Below are 16,454 nucleotides of genomic sequence, written 5' to 3' on the forward strand. Positions count from 1 at the left end.
TAGAGGGTATACACATATATTGATAGTTCAGTAGAGGGTATACACATATATTGATAGAATAAGTGTTTTTTTTTTTTTTTTTATAGCTTTTTTGGGGTGTGACGAACGACCATCTTAGAGTAAATGATTGATTTTGCATTCTATTCAACAACAGGAAAATGATACTGTTATAATTATCAAATCATATGAGGGTAGCTAGCTAGCTAGCTTTTCTGCTATGACGACTTTAATTTGTTTGTTGTTGGCACCTGTCTGTCAGCACAACTTTCTTGGTTATTGTGTTTTGAGAAGACAAAAGCAAAGTCCAAAGACTGATCAAATAATTACTCAGGCAAATCAAAACAAAACAAGATGTTCTCTATCCTCGTGCTCATAGATCTAGCTCCATTGTACAGTTCTCTCTTTGCCTCAGATTCCCTTCTTATCTTTTGCCTCAGCTTTCTCATACCCAATAGAACGCAAGCAACCCCATGCAATATCATCAATTCATTACGAAAAATCTATAAATTACACTGTATGTTCCTGGGTTAATTACTACATTCATTCCATTAACTTCACCAGCAAAAGGACACCCTTAATTAGGAGATCTTGAGGCACATATATATAACTAATAAAAATGGTAATCTCCTCAAGGGAATTACTTCGAGATCTCTTAATAAAATATGAGAAAATGATCTAGAGAAGCATGATCTATATTTAAGAAGTAGAAGAAAAGAACCATGATGTATTTAAACCATACCATCATCATCTATATTAAAAACAAATATAGAAGAAGGAAACATACATACATAAAGAAAATTAAATAGAATAAAACTCTCTCTTGCTATACATTTCTAGTAAGAAAAAGGGAACAAAAAAAAATTGAAAAAACCAACATTAACTATGGATGATGACGATGGTAGCATTAACAAAGACTGCAACAAACCTCGCTCTCACAGAGGACAAGCTCTGTTAATGGTGGACTGAGACAACAAACATAAAGATGACAGTTTCATACGTAATAACTATGCCGCTACAATAACTTTATCATCTTCAACTTATCCTTTGGTTTGCTTCCAAATAGTAATAACTTTACCTGTTTGATATAGGGTTTGGTCCACTGGGAACTTCGTGTTCATCGGCTCCAAATTGTTGTCCATTAGAAGGCGTGTTTGGGGTTCGTTTTGGATTATGCAAGTTCACGGTTGAAGTTGAAGTTGAAGATGGAGAGTTCAGAAGGAACCTTGTGGATGTGGTGGTGACTGATGAGTCGGGTTTTGATGGGCTAGCTTTTATGGGATCGGTAGTGCTAAACTGAAAGAGTAGAAAAATGAAGCAAATTAGGGCAAAAAAGAGGAGAGAGTATGATTTAGTGCAGGTTTCAGATTTAGTTGCTGCCATGCAATCAAGAAAAATAATAAACCACCCCCCAAGAGACCACAGGGTTCAATATCCATGAACCAGCAGCTAAGGCTATGAAAAGAAAAAGGGTTAGGAGGAAAGAGAGAGAGAAAGAGCAGAAGCTTCAGCAAAAGTAGTGAATATTAGAAAGGAGGTTTTGAAATTTGATGCACATTTTTTTGTGTAGATAGAGGAACAAAGAATAATGATATGATGACTAAACTTAACATGGAAGTATACATCATATTTGCTTGTGAATTCACTAGATAGTCCTTGTTAAGATTATGAAATTACAAGAATAATTAACCCTAGGGTTTTGATTAATAGTAGAGATTATTGACAAAAACATATATTGCATGGGCCATTCTTGTATATATTTTTTTAAATTATAGAATGTTAAAAAGGTGTATAAAGGCATGAGCGTAAGATAGTATAGAAAAGGGAGGTGGTGGAAAGAATAGGTGGTGGCTTTTTCTTGCTTGGCCGTTTTCCCCAAGAAATCTTTCTTTGACTTGGAGAACCCTAACAATGGTTTTTTTTTTTTAAATACCATTATTGTAATATTCTCCCTAATTAGCTTAGTTAATTTATTTAACAAAAAGATGGTGCATACCTCTCTTCCTGCGCGTGGCTGTTACACTCGAATAAATCGTATATAAAAAAAAATTATGACTTAAAAATTCTTTTAGCCGAGGCTATTTATACAATAATATTGTGATGAGCAACATTGCTATCTTTTGACCTCTTGTAGTGGAAATAATACGTCAATCCATATATCAATTCCAAAGAAATATATACGTAGTTCAATTAATCAAACTTTAACATGGAGTTTAAAAAGCAATGAATTATATAATTAATCACGGAACAGTTTAATTAATCCCGTGTGTGTGAGTGAATGAAGAGTCTGAGAGCAAGTGATTGAAATAAGAGCGTGGGTCTAAAACATGCAATAGAAAGTAGTTTTATGGACACCCAAAAAAAGGGAGGGTAAAAAAGAAAAAGAAAAAGAAAAAGGCATTGTATAGTCTCTTGTTCATCGGTCATCGCCAGACTGCAATAATATTTCCTGATCATATTATTTATGATTAATAATAATAAAACGATTGAAGGACCAAACATGCATGTATGTCTCCCATGATGGGTGATGCATGGGTCCCCACTGCCTCGATCGATAACATATTTCAGACTTCAGAGAGAGATTGCACGTACGTATTCGTTAAGCCATAGCTTGTAAGTTTCTTCTTATCTGCATTTGCATGGCAGATATTTAAAAAAAAGAAAAAAATCATCATGATTATGTTGTGGCATTTTTCACGAAAGCAGCTGGCATTAAAAAATTACCCAGAAGAGGAAGACATTATTGTATTATTGCTCCCAAAACAACAATGGCGTTTCTTTATAATTAGTAACGAACAGCTTTTGCATACAATGATGTTCGTATATATATAGAGAGAGAACCACTAATTAATTGTTATCTAAGATCAATTAGCATCCATGTAGAAAGTAAATTTAGTTAAACCACGTTCTCTTTTGAATGGATCTTATCGGTATCATTAAGGATGGAAAACCACTAATACAACTAATTAATGTATGTATGACATGTATAATTAAATTTTATATAACTACTAATTGCATATTAGTTCTTCAAACTAACTGCACATATATTATACTATCATTTATTTATTATATTACCGACATGATGCTTTAGAGGTATTCTTGAATTTCTTCTAATTTAGATATGTTCATTTTAACTTAGAGGGATGTCTTAAATCTTTTACTTTGATTTTAATTAAATCACGCTCCTATAAAACAACGAGGCAATGATCCGTTTTCTTATGTTTTTCATTTATTTACTGATCTTTCTGAAAGTTCCAATTATAATAAACATATTTTATATCCTCATATTAATGTTTGTTTGTTTTTTATTTTGAATTGCACACACTTTATTGCACCTATGTAATTGAAGTTTACAAATTGAGTGATTACATATATAGGGGTATGAATAAATAAATTAAGAACCTATTGACTGAGAAAGGGGAAGATACATCGACAACAAAATGGCACTGAAAAAGCTAGATTGATTTGACTATGCTGAGTGAACTTCCCAACTGCCTCATCAAATTTAACTCGAAATTATGGACGTCGCTTCTCAATAACGTCTACATATACTTTTTAGTTAATTTTAAAATGACAATAATAATAAAGATGAATGGATGCTGTATTTGTTTGGAGGGTTGATTAATAAGCAGTTTGATCATCACCATGAAAGCCCTTGGGCATCATATGCTCAAAGTGGGATATCTTTTTAGGTAATCGAATCTAAAAGAAGAAAAACTTGAAAATCAGTGAAGTCATCAAATCAATTTCCTGGAGACACTGTCGCACTCAATCTTTGCCTGCCTTGAAATAAAACAATACTCCCAAGTGATGCTTTTGCAAATTATGGCTTCCATGACCATTTTTTGGCACCAAAAGTCAGTGAAGTGGACCTTGGAAGCTTTAATTAGCTCGATTTAGTTGATATTTGTAAACAAAGCAAATAAGTCATTGAAGACGAGACAGGCTACATACAATATTTAACATTGAAAAAAAAATAAAATCAATCTTTTCTAACTGTTAGCAGGTCGCATGTTATATACATGCTGTCCTGATCTTAATGTCAACATTTAGATGTCAGCATTTAATTTCATCCATACAATGACCATACTCGATTTCAGTCATGCTACACTACAACCATTATTATATTTAATCACGCATCTCAAATTTTTAATATCATACGTCGATTGCATATATGGTGGAAAGTTTTCCTTTTTCTTTTTTCCTTTTTTGGTCATTTGGTAATTTACACAATTGTTAAAGAATTGACATGATTGGAAAAGCCATGAGAGGCCATGGGGAGCAAGAATATAATTCTCAGCAAGTTTTTTTCCAAATGCACTTCTTTTCCTAGAACCAGTGGATGTAAAAAAACATACAATTCGCATTTTGATGCTGAGAAGAATTTCCAGATGAGGCAGTCAGGCAGAGTTATTTTGTATGAGGAATCACTTTGTGAAGCATCTATTTTATTACTTTCAATCTTCATTACATAATTTTCCAATATTCTTTTCCCACTCACAATGTCAGTGGGCAATGTTGTATTCACATCACCGACTAAAAGTAATATCTCTACCAATTTATCAAACAAGTGTCACATTTTCGGAATACCCACAAAAGAGGTCCCACACTTAGGTATCTAATTATTGTATTAATTTGACAATGCAATATATATGGGCAATTTTCCTTTCATATTATAGTAAATAAATTCATCTTAAAATATTTTTGTTGAATGTTCTTTTTTTTTTTTTCCTACATCATAAATTTCCCAGATCTTTGTTTTATTCTTCTGCACTTTTTTTTTTTTTTTTACTTTTAGTTTTATTTGCCTGTATATACGCGGTGTTGCTTTGGGTTGGAAGGAAATTGTGCCTTTAAGTCCCAAGATATAGAAAATGGGCCACCGGCCGATATAATGAATCAACACATACACACTAAATCAAAACACTACCAAAACGAAGTGTTATGGACTTGCGAGTTATTTAAAAAAAAAAACAAAAAACAAAAGAAGCCTTAATGAAAACAAGCCAAACTAAAAGGAAAAAGAAAATGTTCACATGTAAAGAAAACAAGATTTCACTTTATATAGTAATGTATGAAAGCAGAGCTTTCAATTCTCAAAGGTTTTTGATGATCACTTTTGTTATGAGTAAACACCATCAAATTGACTGAAATCAAGGCCAAATTATTGCACTCTTTTTGGTTTCGGCTTAGTTTCGAGGACCAGACATTCTTTGGTATGAATTATAAACTCTCCTTTTAAGGCAGATGCCAATGCCCAACACTTTCGGCCACCCAAACCATCCCCTAAAACTAATAGACTAATATATAGTAAGTGTGATACTTCTTTATCTTATATTATCTATTAAGATTAATTAACCTTTTGATTGAGCTCCAGGTTTCCATATAATAATGCCTTGATCAAGCTTTTGCTCAATAGTCAAACAATGATAGTTTAATTATCAAACTTTTTTCCTCTTTTTTACATTTAAATTCTTTGGTGGGTCAAAAATCTCTAAAGCGAAGGTTGGTCAAAATTTCTAATACGAAGAACATGATATAATGATGGCTTTTACTTTGCTTGGGGCTCCCGCAATCACATGTAAATTGAACAACTGGGGTTATCATGTATGAAAATCTTGTGGGTAATTGTAATTGTCAAAGTTGACAAGGAAAAAATGAAATCCAAACAGTTTCTAAAAGGAAAAGCACAAACAACGACACAGACTAGTATTTTCTTAGCTTTAAGATTGAGATCTCATATTCCTAATGCAAGAAGCATCAGATAATGGAAGAAAAAAAAAAACAGTAACAAAGCAAGCTCCCCGGTACAAATTTAAAGACTTCTGGTCTAAAGTCACACGTTTTCTTTTTCCCTTTTCATTTATAGGGGCTCCGGAAAGGAGTAGAAAGTTGAGAGCTGAATGATAAAGTTGAATTGTATGCAAACCATTCGTAACGCATACATATGATTGATGGCATAGGGTATTTTAATATTTGTAAAATAAAACATCACCATGACTTAAAAAAAAAATTTCTGCATGACCACCTACATCTAGCCAAAAGATAGCATTTTTTTTTTTAATCCTGCATCCCGCTTTGTCCCTTCGTGTATCCGTTGATTGTTTGTAGCAATAAATACTTGACATTTCACATTTGTTAATTTAGTGTAAATAAGAGCATTAACCCAATTCCCAAAGCAAGGATCTTAACTAAGTGCTAAGCTAGTTAATAGATCCAAGGGGAAAAAAACAATAAGAACCAGAAAAAGGAAAGCAAGATCTTCTTTTTATTGTTTCCTTTAAATTTATCTTCTTTGTCTTCACTGAAACAAGATTCAATAAATCAAAATCAAATCAAGTCACAACAGTTCTAGCTGCCGAACTGGTCTCATGAAAGGTAGTTTTCACCAGCAAAACATTGCAGTAAAAGTTGCCAAGACTAGAGTGGTCCTCAGAGACATACAATAATATATCCAACATCTTTTATAATTCAGCAATGATAGCATGTAAAAAGGCATAACTATATTGTATGGTTAAGAAATATTCATTTTCAACATTGTATTTAGCACTTACCGTTTTTATTTGGCTGGGATGGATAGTGATGCTTCATCAACCCTTTTATGCAACCTTTTTTCTCCTCTGTTGTTGTCTCTTTTCATTTCTCTGCCCACTTGTCCCCTAGAGAATCCTTGATGAAAAATTGCCATCAAGCTCAATTCTCTGGTCAAATAATGGTTTCACAACAGGAAATATGTACATTTCAAAATTCTACAGACAAATGACTGCTCTAACAAAACCCCTAAAAGTAAAAGCCCTAATGAAAGTGTGAATACCTTGACCTGGGGGAAGCAAACCCTAATTTGACTAACCAAAATTTTGTATGTAAGAAAGCTTCTAAAATATATGTGGTTAATAGGTCTGTTTTCAAAGTTGTGGACATCATGAATTGCTTAATGTATGATAAGAAGTTTCTCAGCAGAACAGATTATGATGTAAAGGTGGTAGGGCACAAGAATTATCTTCTGAAATTACTTTTGCTTTTGCTGATCTTTTAAAAAGAATAATCGCCTAAGTGCTCATCACTTTTCCTCCATGTTTGTGTTCCCACCATTTTCTTCATGAACATTAAGAAATACATCATTCATGCAATCCAGACAGATATCAATCTAGAAAACAATATATTTATCACACAAAGGATATGATTAGGAACTTTTCTTTGATCACAGATCGCAATTCATAATAATGCCACGTATGTTTCCAAGGTATAAATGAGAATACAGGTTCGATCCACACCTTTGAGTTTGACCAAATGCTCCAGGTCATTTCGATCTTACGTACTGACAATTCCAGCTCCTACCTTTTACAGCTCAATTTAACGAAGCCATAATTTTACTGCAGATAGAGAGATAGAGGCACACCATATATGGACATAACCACATACTAGATCAAAAACGTTTCATTTCTCACAGTAACATGTAGATAAATATGAGCTATCAGACATTTGGTTTCTACATAACTTGCAGAGACTGAAATAAGATAAATTTGAGAATTGCTAAATGGAGGTGAAAAATCAGCCTTGTATCTTTCAAACTGATTCAGAATCTCAGATTTATCGAACCAGTATTTCTACGAGAAGCCTTGATGCGAAACAAAAAAAAATGTGGGTTGGAATCCGACAGTCCCCGGAACACATCCCTCATATAGGCTACTCCTATGTCAAACAGAAAATAAATAAAATGAAACAACAATGAATCACAAAAATGTATCAGTTATATTACATATCACTTCCATCGCAAGGACTGTCTAATTCCAGTGTAGATGAGTCCCAGTGATCGCCCAATCAAGCAAACAAGAAAGAACGAGATGGCATTGCTGATTTTGTCAAAAAGAGCTCTAATAAATGGCATGCTAATGTCAGACAATTCGAGGAATAGGCTGAAGTAGTACCTCCTGCAAAAAAGGACGTTTGAAATAGATTCAAAATAAGCAAGCCATCTTATATTAGGAATAATAAACATTAAGCAGAACTTCGTGGTAACATTTTCTGCAACAAAATAAGTTGTTTTAGGGGTTTGGGGGTGGGTGTAGGTGCAGGAAGGAGTTGCTTTGGGAGCAGATCAGTAATGCTCAGGATAAACCATAAGGCTCAGGACACCATCAAGATGACTAATGAACACAAACAGCTTTTGGTCCAAGGGTCATTGAGTGACAGACCATACCACATGGAAAAACGATGCCAAATACCAACATACAACTATTCTCTGCTCCCCACGCAGATTTAACCATAGAATGATCTAGCTTGAAAATTAAACCCAAGATCTCCATCTTCATCGAATTTTGAAAATTATGTCCAAGATTTCCCTTTTTATTGTTTTGATCTGCATGCATGCAAATGTACATCAACTTGTATGTTGTATCCTGTTATTGATGCTTATTTGTTCAACTCTATAAGTTCTCAAACTTGCTCAATGACAATGAATATTCCTCAAACTTAAAACTCCAAATTAGCTCAAGAATCTTTTTCAAGAACATTAGGGCCATCTGCTTGACTGAAGAATGGGTAATCTTGTTGTCACCACAAGGCATTATACTATGAAGCACTTAGAAAGGAACTAACACTCCACTTGGGTCTGCTGCTTTATCCAGTGGGGAACAAGCTCTTATTGAACAATTCCCATTCCAGATATTCAGGTATAAAAATTAACTTACAAAAGCACTAGGTTTCATCAACTGATCAATTTCTGGAAGAAGTGAACATACAAGCAGAATATGAAATAATTAGCATGTTACTTTAAGCCACAGACAAATGCTTCCCCAATGTCAAGTTAATTGTACATGCATGCAGAGGAAATTGCTGTGGGGCAAAGAGAGGAAGCATACCACCCTTTCAAGGCCCTTAATTCCTTCGTTCTCTTCACAGAAATGGAGATACTCATTATCTTAACGTAACTTGATGCTGATGTCACAGGTCCAGATTTTCTTTGGGTAAGATTCTTCCACCAACTGTAATTTTCAGTCCGCCAATCCCTGCTAGGCTCCTTGATGAGTTGACTCTGAAACGTGCATAGGTCAAAGCGATCCTCATACATTGATACAACTGCCTCCACATTTTCATACAACCATAGTTTCAGGGCTACCTGTTCCACAAAAACAAAAAAGTTGCTGGTGTTGATAATCAACCTCCTAACAAAAAGCAGACAAAAAACATTTTGATACAATCATAGATTCATATCCTTCTCTTCCAAAAACATGTTAAAAAAGCCTTGACAATCAGCATCCTAACATTTAAAGTAGAGAATGGGCCACGAAAAAATGAAGGGAGAAGAAGAGATCCTCCAAGAGAAAACACTTTTTTTGCGTTCTCTCTACTTCAATCACAAGTGGTGTAGAGAATAGCACTTACAGTTGTCTATTAGGGCCATTCATGATCTACATAACAGGGTTGCAGTTTCATGAAGTTTAGCCAAGTAATTAAGATATAAATTCAGATTTTGTTACAGAAAGAGGCCTAGTCAATTGCGGGGTATAGATTTATGACCTGCTTGGAGCCTGGGTAAAAAGTCAATGTAATTAATAGTCTCTAAATCCATCAAAACATGATAGTTAGATCACTTTGCCATTTCTACTAGTCACAATTGTTCATATACTCAGAGCAAAGATATCCACTGCTATCATTGTAAAGTGAGTAACATATAAAATCAAACATGCACAAGAAATTCAAAATAGTTGGATTCAAAAATGGGAATGGTGGAAATTGCTGTTTTTGCTTTGGAGAGTGAGATAGGGCATCAAAATGCGTAAAATGAATTTGTAAAATAAAGAATTTAGTGTAGGCATCAAGAAATCTTAACCATATGGTGACAATGAAAACACTTGTACCTCATTGCGCAATTTTTGGAGAGAACGAGTGGACAGATTGCACATAGCTAAACCCAAGCTATTAATTTCATTCGAAAAATCTCCATCAACAGAAATTAGCTCCAGATAAATACTCGCAATCCCGTCTGCTAAAGTTATCACCAAATCTTCCAATATGGATTCCGCATATAAAGCAAACACGCTATAATCATAAGTGGATCCCTTTCTGCTAAAGCAAAGCAGTGTCTCAATAAAGATTAAATGGAGATAGAATACTAGATGTACATAAGAGTAAAATTAGAACATTAATCTCAAAGCCTCAATAGAATAAACTCAAGGAATGAGTTATCCTAAGTTATATATGCATCACAAACATGCAGCAGAACAAACAGATAGTACACCTGAGATTCAAAACTGCTTTATGTTATCAAGAATTCTGTCAAAAAAATACACAATCAAAGGTTGACAATTTTATTTTAGTACCATTACTGCAAACTAATCCCATTCCAATTTCAGGTTGGAAGAGAGTTATAAACTCAACATTCCCTCATAATTAATCACCTTTCTGACTACCGAGGTTAAGATAAATTTCTGCAAGGGAAAATCCTTTTTCACCCCTGAGGTTTGATGCAATAGCTCATTTCATCCCTACTATTTGAATAGTAGCCCATTTTATCCACGTTTTTTAAACAATAGTCCAAATCACCCTTCCTTTAATTTACCATTAGTTTACTGTGAAATTCAATGAGGGCAGAATAGGATTTTTCAATTAAGGAACTCTCAAACACAATTGAATAACATCTAACTTTCTATATAAATTTAAAATTTAAGGATAAGTTAATCAAATAACACTAAAGAATTTGCAATATATATGTGCGTGTGCACGCATGTGGGTTTGTTCATCAAATTATTCTATACTTTAGTGTATTTTTTAAGTAAATGAAGGAGTTTGTGTTTACTTTTAGTAAAATAACAGTATTGATTGTTTATTTATTTATTTGACTCTATTAAGGTCAGAACAAGTTAAAGAAAAAAAAAATTTCTAGTGTCTGTGAAATCTATGTTTTTTTTATTTTTTTATTTTGTCCTCGATATATATTTTACATATTATTTAGTGTTATTATTGTTTATTCATTAAGCTATCCTTAAATTTTAAATTTATGCAGAAAGTAAAATGCTATTTAATTGTATTTGAGAGTTTTATTAAAATAGTTTGTAAATCCTTAATTGAAAAATCTTACTTTATCATCAATGAATTACAGAGTAAACTAACGGTAAATTAACGGAAGTGTGTTTTGAACTATTGTTTGAAAAGTAAGGATGAAACGGGCTACTACTACATCAAATCCCAGGAGTGAAAAAGACTTTTTCCCTTTCTGTAATTCACTTTTGGTTAATCTAAGAGTTGAAAGCAAAAAAAGATAAATTTCATCTTAAAAATGTAATTGCCGCTCTTTGAACCACCAAAACCATGTTTAACCCCACATCATTAAAGCCTCCATCTAGCTAACTTTAACCCAAGTACTAAAACACTTGATTTTGCACCATTTGGAAAACTACTTCCATAGACATGTAAATATACTGACAGGAACTACAGCCTAGTCAAGAACTAGACTTACCTGAGAGTACCATACCGAAGAAAGTATACTAGTTCTGCATACAGACCTCCCTTGCCTGACTTTATTATGGTCTGTAGAATACTATCATCTCCTTTCACTTTCTCCATAATAAGTGCCTGAAAAAAAAGTTAAAAAATAGCATACGACTTGAACATTAGTAACAAAATAACAAATACGGTGTGATGCCAACATAAAAAAATCAAAATTTCTAAATAACCTCATCAAAGTTGCGGTTTTCTAAGCAAAACTCCTTTTCCAGCCAAGCCAAGCATACAGGTTGACAAGCTTCCCGAATGATTTTAGAAAAAACCATCATCCAATTATCCATGTCAACGGTATCAGGTGCGCCTGAGAGATTATTTACCTGAAAACAAAAGGAACTATGAAACATTTGATTACCAAAATGCAGAAGTTTTTTAAAGACTGAAAGAAGTAAAGAATTTATTGCAATTATTATCCATTCAAACCCCTGAAAGTCACATAAGACTGAAAGAGACCTCAATATTCATTATAGGGAGAAAGAGATCAATTATGAGCTTAGCTGCAGGCTCAGAGATTTCCAACTATTGAAGATGAGTAGTGTCAAAGTGTTTTACCATCCACTTGCTCTCATGTATCCACCATGTGGTCTGGGGATGTTTAATTGACTTCTCAGTATGGTCTGAATTCTTAAAGTATGTATATGTTCCTATTCATAATGAAGGTCATGTGTTTCACCTGCTGATCATAATGAAGCTAAATATCCATGTAATGTAATAAATTATCGACTCTATGATTAGGACCGGGTGTGCATAGAAAACAGAAACAAAAAGTGGACAAAGTTTCGAATTCATGTTCAATATCATTTGAATAAAAACTTTCATCGTGAAATCAAGAAGATAAGCAGTGTTTTAAGCAAAATTAACATTTGCAAAATAAGCACTTGCACATATGGTGGAGCATAAGGAAGTAACTTTTATGCAATGCAATGCTGAAATGATTACTATAATTTTTTTGAAGCAAATTTATCAGCAAAAATCTTATCTATCTCGTAATCAGAATAATTAAAATGTGTATTAACCCTTTCTTAGCATAAATAGGGCCAATATGGACCTACATTCAGTGTTGTAATAATCTCTAATATTTTCTTTAAAACCTTTATGAGGCAAGAAGCAGTGCTAATAATCTTTCAATCACAACAACAACCAACAGTAATTTCTATCACCAAGAAACATCCCTTTTCTTTTTAATCAGCATAAGTGATCATCTATTCTGAAAAAACAAAAGCTCAAAAGTTTTTTAAGGAAAGCAAATATATAGTAACTATAGTGAGAAGGAAACAATATAGAAGTGTATGGTGAGAAGGAAACAATATAGACAGTGTATGGTGAGAAGGAAACGATATAGACAGTGCCTGCCTCTTTCTCAAGCTGATGAAAAGAAGCCCAAAGCAACCTTAACTTCGGACCCTCTGATATAGCGAACAAACTTAGTGGGCGGGCTGCCTGCTTTTGTTCAAATTCAACTCCATTTCCCAAATTGCTGCTCTGTTCAATAGCATCTAAAGAATCCAAAAGTTTTTCTTGCACTGCTTGCCATGGGTGCTTTAAATTAGCTTTGTCATCATCCTTCCCAGCACTGCATTCACAGGAAAAGTATCTTGATTCGTGAAAGATCAAGGCAAACAGAAACCAGAGAACTGCACTCATGTAATCAAATAAACAGATAATATTATCACCTACGTAGCTAGCTTCTCCACAGGCATCACAGAGAAAGGAATTTCAAGACATTTCTTTCTTCTTCATAAATTCAAATTGGGAAGCCAGTTTTGGGCAAGTTATCTGTCCGTTGGAGATTCGTATAATGAGATTATTTTATTTTTTCAGGGATTGAGGGGATTTTTTTACTTGTGTATAGATTTAAAGGTTCTGCCTAGGCTGATTTGGCTTTGGTGGACAACTTGTTTACTTATTGTAGTCCTCATACCTTAATAAGTTTCAACTTGAGTTTCTTAATGAAAAAACGTTAAATAAATAAATTACCAGTGTGGAACAAAACATACTTCAAAACTTTTGATATGCTTACCCTTACCTACCAGGAGATGTTGAGCTTTTGAGGAATGCGTTTTTATCGAGGATCTCCTTTTGGTAACTGATATTAGACTTCCGAACGGGAATTACTCCGGCCAGATATGTGAGGAAAATACTGGCCATCAGGAGTACCTGATCACCAACAGGAACCCAGTCAGAGGCTGTTGCACCATCAGGGTTTATCAAAAACCCCAAGCAACTACACCTTGATGAAGATTCCCTAGGATAAGGGTGGACTTTCAGATTTTCAACACCAAGAGATCTAAGCTCAAAATTTTTATTAACTGAGAGCCGGACAACTTGATCTCTTCCATGGTAAAATGTCCTACAACTGTAGAAGCAATAAAAACGTAAGATTGGCACAATCATAAATTCTTAACTTGCAATTTGAAGAAAAAAAAAATCATTCTTGAGTAACAAATTATAGTGATAACAATGCTAGGCACACAACATAAATATATGTTGCTCAAAATATGCAAAAGCATATGATCATTATAATATGTGTTACAAGGCACCTGTGAAACTAAAGGTACAACTGAACAGGAGTGATTGATAATATTTTCCAATATTGGCAAGAAATTTAGACGCAAGATCTGAAACATTTATCCTGCCAATTCTGATCAAGTAAAGCTCACAAGTTTATATGCAATAATATTCCAGCAAAGTTATAGTGAATAGAATATCATTCTAAATTGTAGTGCTTGATTATCAGTAGTCACCATCAAAACATCTATGAAAATATGAACTAAATAAACCATCAAGGTTCCTTACTCAAATTTTCTAATGCCAGCTATATCAACACAACCATGAAATGACCAATACAAAATAAAAAAGGAATCTAAAGTGACACAGGCAAGTTAAAAGGGAAAAATACCTTAGAGTAGCTCTAAAAGGTGAATTTCGGGGTACGCATCGCCCTCCTTCCTCTTTTACACTAATTCTCTGCATATGCAGCTTGATACATGATGGCAAAGCTAAATATTCCGCCATTGCTCAAACTTCGTAACCGTTCAAATCTGCACTTTGTGTAGCTCGTGCGTACATTGCAGAAAATTTGAACAACTCCAGCTGCCGAATCAACCCATAAACTAAAACATTAGCATGCAAGCCATTTTATTTTATTTTTTTTTTTAATTCAGACACATAAAAATTGAGCAAACTAAGTAACATTAGGCATTACTAAAGACGCTACTTGAACTGAATTGTATTCAATCCAGACACATGAAAATTGAGGAAACTAACGCTAGGCAATACTAAAGATGCTACTCGAACCGAATTCCATTTTAAGTATTACCACTATTGTATCAGAACATATATTATAAACAAGTAAAATCGCCAACTCGTGGATTGAACATCTCAATGCAAATTATTCAACCTCAATTTCTTTAGTAAAGCAAACAAAAGAATCATCTCCAATTTTCTTCAACATTTTGGAATAAAAAAAAAAAAAAAGTCATCCTAAGAGCAAGCGACAATTAACAAGACCTAAAAATAACTAGGCTAACTATATAAATCTACACACCATGCGCATTAGTTGAAAAAGCTTAAACTTCAGTACCTGGCGGGACTCGAGAATTTAAATTAGAATCTACAAGAGGATGCCAAGTAAGAGTGTAGAATGGAGAACAAGCAGAGAGTGAGATTGGTGGGAGAGATTAGGGCTTTAAGTCTAGGGCTGGGCTATTAAAATGGGGGAAGAAAAAAAAAACAAGAGGTTACAAATGAGGTTGAGAAGCGGTGATGACGATGGGGATTGGATTTGTGGGTACCTGGTTTTTTGTGTCCAGTGACGTAGTTGTTTTGTAAGTAAATATTTATAGTTCATTTCATATACTTATGTCTTTTGAGAGTAACTTCTAATCGATTTGTCAAAAGTTTTTGAAAAATTTATTACATAATTTTTTTCTTTTTTTTGGTTAAAAATTTAGGTATTGTTTTACCGAGATAAAAATGATAGTACGGTTATGGGCTTGTCAGGAGTCTAATTAAATTCATACAATATCTGTATTTTAGGGGTTTTATTGAACTCAAATATATAATTTAAAACAAGCATTTGCAAACGTTAGAGAAAAAAATAAAAATAAAGAAGGAGTTAGTATTTTGTATGGCCCAATTAAGAATATAAACAGGCTTTCTAATATATTGAAAATAGTAAAAATTGATTTTTTTAAAAAAAGTACACTCATAGTTGTTTATAAGAACCTACTTTAGATATAAAAATGTATTTGATGAAAATGTCATTTTTTGAAAATCTAAATTCAATAATGACATGTGCATAAAATAGCATAGAAAACAGCATACCATCGTTAGAAGACGGGCAACATTTTTTATTTATATCTATGCCTTTTTACTAAATATTTTTCCATTTTTCATACAAATATCATTATTCATCTAAAATTTCATAAGTATTTCTAACTTCTAAGTGCTTTCTTTTTTTTTTTTTTTATGACATGAGACTATTACTCAAATTACAACTCATATTACATGAGAGTATAATTGATATGTACAATCATATATATATATATATATATATATATATATATATATATATATATATATATATTGAGACCTGTTGACATCAATGCTGATACGGCACCGCTCAAATTTGTAATCCTCTCAAATATTCGAGGAACGTCAACTCACAGCCTGAGAGAAAGATTGTCTTCACTCAAGTTCTGAGACTCAAAAAAAAGACATTTAAATTAAACTCCTGCAATATATCTGCGGAGGCTCGAACCACTTCCCTCACATTTGTGAGTGCTTTGAAAATGATAAAGAGAAAAAAAAAAGGATCTCTTAGAATTAATTAAAGATTGAGCTGTAGTAACGTCTTCGGGGTGGTGGCGCAGTTGGCTAGCGCGTAGGTCTCATAGCTTCTGAGTTATCCTGAGGTCGAGAGTTCGAGCCTCTCTCACCCCACAATTTTTTAC

General features: G+C 33.5%; 1 protein-coding gene and 1 non-coding gene across 2 annotated transcripts; one reads left to right on the plus strand and one right to left on the minus strand.

Annotated features, from left to right (window-relative positions):
• Positions 1-7,419: 7,419 nt before the first annotated feature.
• Positions 7,420-15,321, minus strand: LOC102622670 (uncharacterized). Its single transcript, XM_006479244.4, has 9 exons — positions 15,083-15,321; positions 14,399-14,592; positions 13,526-13,855; positions 12,853-13,072; positions 11,673-11,819; positions 11,456-11,571; positions 9,858-10,062; positions 8,859-9,115; positions 7,420-7,928 (listed from the first exon to the last, which is right to left on the minus strand). The coding sequence occupies exons 2-9, from the start codon at positions 14,512-14,514 to the stop codon at positions 7,760-7,762; spliced, it is 1,560 nt and encodes a 519-aa protein (XP_006479307.2). The 5' UTR covers positions 14,515-14,592; positions 15,083-15,321; the 3' UTR covers positions 7,420-7,759.
• A 1,037-nt stretch (positions 15,322-16,358) lies between these two features.
• Positions 16,359-16,443, plus strand: TRNAM-CAU (transfer RNA methionine (anticodon CAU)). Its single transcript is given in 2 exon segments — positions 16,359-16,396; positions 16,408-16,443. It is a non-coding gene; the product is annotated as a tRNA-Met (tRNA).
• The last annotated feature ends 11 nt before the right edge of the window (positions 16,444-16,454 follow it).

This window comes from Citrus sinensis, chromosome 3 (genome assembly GCF_022201045.2).
Source record: "Citrus sinensis cultivar Valencia sweet orange chromosome 3, DVS_A1.0, whole genome shotgun sequence".
Taxonomy (NCBI): Eukaryota; Viridiplantae; Streptophyta; class Magnoliopsida; order Sapindales; family Rutaceae; genus Citrus; species Citrus sinensis.